This window comes from Cryptomeria japonica, chromosome 11, assembly GCF_030272615.1.
Source record: "Cryptomeria japonica chromosome 11, Sugi_1.0, whole genome shotgun sequence".
Lineage (NCBI taxonomy): Eukaryota > Viridiplantae > Streptophyta > Pinopsida > Cupressales > Cupressaceae > Cryptomeria > Cryptomeria japonica.
In genome coordinates this window covers 69,298,305-69,306,221 of record NC_081415.1, presented here as the reverse complement: position 1 = coordinate 69,306,221, position 7,917 = coordinate 69,298,305, and the positions used below count along the sequence as shown (strand labels likewise).

At 35.2% G+C, this 7,917-nt stretch overlaps 1 protein-coding gene across 1 annotated transcript; it reads right to left on the bottom strand.

Annotated features, from left to right (window-relative positions):
• Nucleotides 1-4,501: 4,501 nt before the first annotated feature.
• Nucleotides 4,502-7,558, bottom strand: LOC131051855 (pentatricopeptide repeat-containing protein DOT4, chloroplastic-like). The gene has a single exon (XM_059214306.1). The coding sequence runs from the start codon at nt 6,883-6,885 to the stop codon at nt 4,924-4,926; it is 1,962 nt and encodes a 653-aa protein (XP_059070289.1). The 5' UTR covers nt 6,886-7,558; the 3' UTR covers nt 4,502-4,923.
• Nucleotides 7,559-7,917: the final 359 nt, after the last annotated feature.

Sequence of the window (7,917 nt, the reverse complement as noted above, 5' to 3'; positions counted from 1 at the left end):
GCCTTTCTTTCTTATCGAGAGATTGTCTGCGATCTTGCCAGACATTTTCATCCAATCTCTCGAGGGGGCATATCATTCCCATCTTGGGGCAACATTGTATCAGTTCATATTATCTTCTTTGAAACAACGCGACAAGCTGCATTGTCTCAATGAGGGGCAAAATGTAGACACCTAAAATTGTCATGTCTAATTAAATAAATATTTTATTTATTTAACTATTTTAGCCTAATTCTTCTATTAATTAAATAAATCTTTATTTATTTAATTAATTCATTTATCCTCTTCTAGCCTTATTTCTCATTTAAATAAATACATTTATTTATTTAAATTACCCTTTTCCTAAATTAAATAAATAACTTAATTATTTAATTCATACCACTTCCTCTATTAATTAAATGAATCTTTATTTATTTAATTAATTCATTAGCCTTTTCTACCCATGACACATGTCATTCATCTCTTAATTCATACACTACCTACCCCCTTTCATTATTTTATTATTTTCTTTACCTACCCTCTAATCATAGCCAACCTCTTTTACACCTCTCAATCTTATCCCTCCATTTCTTATAGTGTCTTCTATATAAGGATATGCTTCCTTCATTATCAAACCCTGCCTAACTACTTGATCAATTGGCTATGCTTTTGAACTTTCATATGCGATCCTACTTGCAACCACATTTCCGTTCTTTGTTGAGCTCTTGCGCACATATAAAATCTGAGAGCAAATATATCAAGCAAGATCAATGGAGATAGGAAGAATGAAGATTCAAACCCTATTGGGCATGTGATGGTATAATCTTTGTGATTTCATTTGATTTGCATTGTCTTAGGTAATCTTCATATGTTATGGTGGATCTTTGTTGTTGTTAGGCTAGGGTTTTGTGGTTGAATTCATTTAGTCTTTCAACATTGTTGTTTCCACTTTTCACAGTATACACGTATATTCATAATTTTAAACTACATGGTTACTTAGTCATATGAAAAGAAAAAATTGTGTTTTCTTTGTTCTCAAATTACACCTTGCACGTGACTTTTTAAATATCCGAAAATTAATTTCATATGCTTGCCAAGTTTCTTATAGCACTACCAATGGTCACCAACAAACCATTAGGCTCTAAAATATTACTATAGACCCCAATTCTCTAACCCCATGTTTGTCCTATATGTGACATGTCTTTTGTTGTACAAAAGAATACTAAAAAAGTAGTACTTTTAATTTTAAAAATTCCTTAAGAATGACTTCTAGCTAACGTGGTTGAATTGTAGCTAGGTGATATTGACAACACTTGCATGAACAAGCTTGGAGATTAGATAGTTGTGCAATGAACAAAACAAAGATGTTGGGGATAAGATTTCTCTTTAAAGCCATCTTTTTTGGGCAATAAATAAGATTGTCACAAATGCCCTTTGAAAAGGTGTTTCTCCTGCTAAATACGAATTTTGGGTCTACTACCATTGCTAAATTGCAAATATGTGTCACTACACCATTCAATTTTGCATATATAATCTCTCTTTGATAGTCGCTAATAGTCACTTGGAACAATATGTGATTAACCCATCTTTATGCAAGGTACTCATATTAATTGACTATGACTATGAGTTGCTACTATGCTCCCTCATCAACTCTATATATAGATAACTTGGATTGGTCATGACCCCCTACAAAAATACTAAAGTTAAAATAGACTACAGTAGATTGAAAACTAACAACAACGAGTGACCTAATCTAAGATCTAGCAACTGACAACCAAAACTAAATTATGCAAAAATAATCACCCATTGGAAAAGGCTTACTCGTTGTCAAATAGAAGACCTAAACATGTTCACTACATATAAGAACCATCAAGAAACTACCTAAGTGAACACTTGCAAACCAAAGGCTACATCAAGCAACTACCTAAGTTAGTCATCTTGCATAATTTGGAGGTTGTTGGTCGCCACATAAACAAAAGACACAACTTAGCCAAAAAGGATTTTGAACATACCAAGTCAACAACTGATTAGATCACTAGAGAATGGAAAAAGAAAAATATGTGTCATGAAATAGCATGCTACTGAATAAGACCTTACAGCTTGTTCAACTCAAAAGGAGGCAAAACTTATAGAAGGGTTGAAGAGATAAATACATGGCACGACTTGAACACTTGATAAGCTTCTTGAAGCATGATAAGGTAATCCAATGGGGCCCATTAATCCTTGAATTCAATAATAATCACGTAGGCCCATAGCACTAGGGGATAAAATATGAAGCCAAAACTCAAGTGTATTTCAAGGCAAGGGCCAGTAAGCATTGTGATCGACATTGAGGGCCACACTTATTCAAAGTTAGTAAGTATGGCTTCATTTGCATAAGGAACGTTATATTCTTTCTCTTTCATATGGTGTGTACACTATTGTTAAGAAGGTTGAAGTTATCACTTTTGAGCTCAATCTTTCAAATTTTGGTAATCATTTTGTTTACAATGTTAAAAAAAATAAAAATTGTCCACCTTTACTAAACATATCAAGTGTAATTAAAATATAAAAAATCAATATGTCTAACTCATACAACACAATCTTACATTAAAATCCTAACATGGTGGTCTCCAGTTTTTATATTCCATATATCTCAACAATATGATTATTTTGATCCATTTTATTATTCATTAACACATTAGAATTTGTATTGGCATGTCTCATTTAAGTTATTCTTAGACCCTATATCACATTTATTGATGGCCGATCTCAAAAATTAATGTTATTAACTATCATTCATATGAAGTCAATTGCTACAACTTTCACTTAATTAAATTTCTTTTTAAATTAATTAAATTCATAAGATCGAATTGATAGAAAAAAATGAGCTTGCAAACTAAATGTCCTAAATGGGTACCTTGGGACTCTAGCCTGCTAAATCCCAATCTTTTGGGCACTCTATAGTACAATGAAGCAATAGTCTACAAAAAATATTGATTATACCTGATTAATCCTGAATCCTGGAGCTAGCTGATTTATTCCCCGAAAAAATCTCGATTCATGAAAAAATCGTTGACCAAGCGTTGACCCAATTTTCAAAGATATTTTGCATTTAAATCACATTAAAATCATGTTAAAAACCCCACAATGGCAAAAAGGTGAAAAAAATCATTGTAAACACTTGCAAAACCCAAGAAAAACGTGTGAAATTACTAAATTGCTTAAAAATAGGGCTAATCTGAGACAATCAAAGTCAATGTGGAATCAACATTGAAAAAGTTTGTTATTTTGTCCATTTTGGAGGGGTTCATCTTTCCTCACACTTCACTTGTTCAAACCCACGAGCTCAACGACCCAAAAAAGATAGAAAGCCCACTAGCTCAATGGCCTAGTAGGGGTTTGAAACTTGGTGGCTACCTCACCAATGGAGTTTTTCTACCACAACACTAAACATTCAAAGACATTTAATATATGTAGATATAGATATATGATTTTTAATTTATAATTGATATAGTCAATTTTTGCTCAAACAAAGACATACAATTCATTATGTGAGCAATATATCTAAAGCGCTCCACGAAATAAATATGAATGGCAACAAACAAGCTTACAGAGTTGTAATAAAAGAGCCTCCAACACACAATCATTAAAATGTGTCTCTACCTAAAATAGTAGTTGCAAGCTAGGTATTGCCAAAACTAGTGGCTTGCTAATCTTTTACTTCAGCTAAACAAATGTCTTTTGTTGAATTCTACCCTGTATAGAAGACTTACCAATTGCCATCAAGGAATATAAATCATTGCAACTATGGGATATGATTTGATAAGCTTTCTCAAATATTGAACTACCCCTAGAAAACTCCTTGCCTCAATCACAATGAAAGTCTTGGATCACTTCAAAATGGCTTCCACTTTTACTAAATTCCTAACAATTGTTGGATCTTTGTCTGATAAATTTTGATCTCAGCTACTTCATAGACTTAGCTAATCTTTGATCTCGGACTTAGCCAACTATTTGGTGACTGCCCTTTTAAAAAGTTAAATAAATATTTGCCTACGTAATAAGCAATATGAATATAAACAACAAAAATCTATTTTCTACAATTCATGGGTTAAACTCCTTGTCTCAATCACAATGAAAGCCTTGGATCACTTCAAAATGGCTACCACTTTTACTAAATTCATAACAATAGTTGGATCTCTGTCTGATAAATTTTGATCTCAGCTACTTCATAGACTTAACTAATACCCCTAGAAAACTCCTTGCCTCAATCACAATGAAAGTCTTGGATCACTCCAAAATGACTTCCACTTTTACTAAATTCTTAACAATGGTTGGATCTCAGTTTGAAATTTTTTATCTTAGCTACTTCATAGACTTAGCTAATCTTTGATCTCAGACTTAGACAACAATTTGGTGTATTTGGTGATTGTCCTCTTAAAAAGTTAACTGATTATTTGTCTATGTAATCAGTAATATAAATATAAACAACAAAAAATTATTTTCTACAATTCACAAGTTAAACTCTATTTTATTTGCTCTTTATATCTCTATGCTATGGAAATGCTTTGAAGTTGTTTAAAAAAATAGATTTTCACTCTTTTCCTACAATTTTTTATGTTTTTTTAATCCACCCTGTCCACTTACATGTATCAGCTCAACTACACTCTGGATCCATTAAACTCTCAACAACTTCTCAGGGCATGTTATATGGATAAGTTTTCAGCAAGGAAATACTATGCTTGCTGTACATATTTTGAAAGGGTAGGAATCTCTTTAAATCCCCTGTAGTTTTTCCCCTGTCAATGATTTTTGAGATGAATTCGGTGACATCATGGCAAGTCAACATAAGCACGAAGGATTTTCGTGATACGGATGGCAGTTTCAGGTCTTGTGCTGAGAAACCCAAAAGCAGTTTCAAGCTTCTCACTGTGACTGCAGAGTAAGTTTTAGTTTACCTCTAGTCTACATTATGCAGCACAAAGTTGATATTAGGGACACATCCTGATGAGTCGATGACTCCATTATCAACATCTTTAACATTTTATTAATCTCTTCATTTTGAGGATGCAAACTGTCTGCTACAAGGAATGCATGAATATTATTGTCTACCTCAATTAAACTGCACGCTGGTCTCTTTTTCAAGCCCCTGCCTTGCATTGCCGTTCTCAACTTATCTACATCATCCCACCTTCCAGCTGCTGCATAAATGTTTGATAATAGAATATAAGAACTATCATTTTTAGGCTCTAAGACGAAAAGGCATTCTGCTGCAAGTTCTCCTAGCTCAATATTGCCATGGATTCTGCAGGCATTAAGCAAGGCCCCCCACACACTTGGACCTGGTTTAAAAGGCATCTTTTTGATAAAGCATTCTGCCTCGACAAGATTTCCACAGCGCCCAAGAAGATCAACCATGCAGGAATAGTGTTCCATGCTAGGTGTGATACAGTATTCTTGAACCATGCAATCAAAATACTTCCATCCCTCCTCCAACAAACCTGCATGACTACATGGAGACAAAACACCAACAAAGGTGATGTGGTTTGGCTTTGTGCCTGTCTGTTGCATTTGATGAAATAGTTCAAGAGCATCTTTGACGTGTCCATGCATACCATACCCACAAATCATCGCACTCCATGAGACCACATCTCTCTGCAACATTCTATCAAACAATTTTCGTGCGGCAACTATGCTCCCACATTTGGCATACATGTCAATCAAGGAATTCCCAATAGGAAGATTCATCTCAAATCCGTTTTGAACTATATAATCATGGAACCACTTCCCTTGATTCAGGAACCCTAAGTGAGCACATGCTGGGAGTAGACTCACCATTGTCACTGAATCAGGTTCAATGTTTCTTTGTTTCATTTGACCAAAAAGCATCAAAGCTTCTTGGGCATGTCCATTATGAACATATCCAGCAATCATTGCATTCCATGTTACTAAATTTTCTTTTGACATTTTGTCAAAAACCTGACGTGCACTCTCAACAACCCCGCACTTTGCATACATGTCGATCAATGAATTTAATACAAAAATCTCAGAGTCAAACCTATTTAGAATTATATAATAATGAATCCACTTGCCCTTTTGCAAATTGCCTTCACGGGCACATGCCTGAAGCAGACTCACCACAGTGATGGAATCAGGTGCTACACCTGCCTGCTGCATTTGATTAAATATTGCTAAAGCCTCATTGGCACGTCCAGTCTCAGCATACCCAGCAATCATAGCATTCCATGAAACCAGATCGCTTTTAGACATGTACTCAAACAACTGACTTGCAAGCTCCGAATTCCCACATTTAACATACATGGCAATAAGGGAATTCTCCACAAAAATGTCCGACTTCAATCCACTTTGGATTATATAATCATGGATTTGCTTCCCTTGCTCCAAATCTCCTAAATGGGCACATGCCTGGAGTACGCTGACCATAGTGACAGAATTAGGTGTGACATCAGCTAGTTGCATTTGAGCAAAGAGTTCCAAAGCTTCCTTGTCTTGCCCATTCGGCGCATATGCAGCAATAATTGCACTCCATGAAACCACCATTCTTGTGGGCATCTTGTCAAACACTTGCCGTGCAATCTCAACCTTCTTGCATTTGGCATACATATCTATCAAGGAGTTCCCTACAAAATCATTGAACTCTAGCCCACCTTGAGTTACATATTCATGGATCTGACGGCCCTTTCCGAAATTTCCCATATGGGAACATGCCTGGAGTACACTTCCAATAGTAACTGGGTTAGGCTTCATCTCTGACTTTTGCATTTGATCAAAGAGAACCAAGGCTTCACGAGCCTTTCCATTCTGAGCACACCCAGAAATCATTGCATTCCATGTAACAACATCTCTCACAAGCATTCTGTCAAATACTTGGCGTGCAAATTCTATGTCCCCACACTTCGCATACATTTTCACAAGGGAGTTGGCTGCAAAAAAAATGGCATCAAATCCAATTTTGACTACATGATCATGAATCTCCTAACCCTCTTGTAGAGCCTATAAACCCGCACACGCCTTCAGCACTGCGCAAAACGTGAAATTGTCTGGCTGTATGCCTCCCTCATACATTTTGCAATAGACTTTAAGAGCCTCTTTGTGAAGTCCACTCCTAGCACACTCTCTAATCATCACATTCCATAAAAAAGCATTCGGTTTGTAAATTTTGTGAATCGCTTGCGATGCATTTGGTTCAGACATTTTGTCAAACACTTTGCGAGCACTATCCAAACTGCCAAACATTACATACGTGTTCACAAGCTTGGATTGTATAAATATTTCAAGGGTGAGTCCAGTGACAATGATCGGGGTATGAAGATTTTTTACAGAATTGCTATGTTTGCATGACTGAAACAGAGCATTCCAACTGTTGGCATTTGGATTGAGGTTTTCGATTAATTTTTCTGGGTTGCCATTTTGAATGGAATATAAAATTTACTTTTGGCTACCATTGGCACGGGAAACTGCAGTATGATGGCGGATTTGAAACATATTAAAGAGTTTGTGATTTTCCAGTTTGCAGTGTTCAAATGAGCTTACCAGTTTTGCTATTCTCATTATCATAGAAGCGGTCGCCCACCATGTTTGTTCGCCTTCAGAGAATTTTACACAACGTTTAAAACTGAAGATTTGACGTAATTGTAAGTTTAAAAACAAAAAACAAAAATAAGAGATATACCTACAAATTCATTAGCACTTCTTGAGAAGACAAGCTAAAATGAAAACCCAAATTCAAATTTAGTAAACGTTCACTACACAATACAATGATTTTTTTATTTTTTTTTATATTATGTAAACGTTGGGCGAGTCACAATACATTGATTTTTCATACAAGCGTACATGAATTATGAGTTGGAGCACATGTATGTTTCTTCATGTGACATGTTCAATTTGTTTATTCATTCAATAAATCTTTAGATCTACATTTTATAGTCAGCCACGATC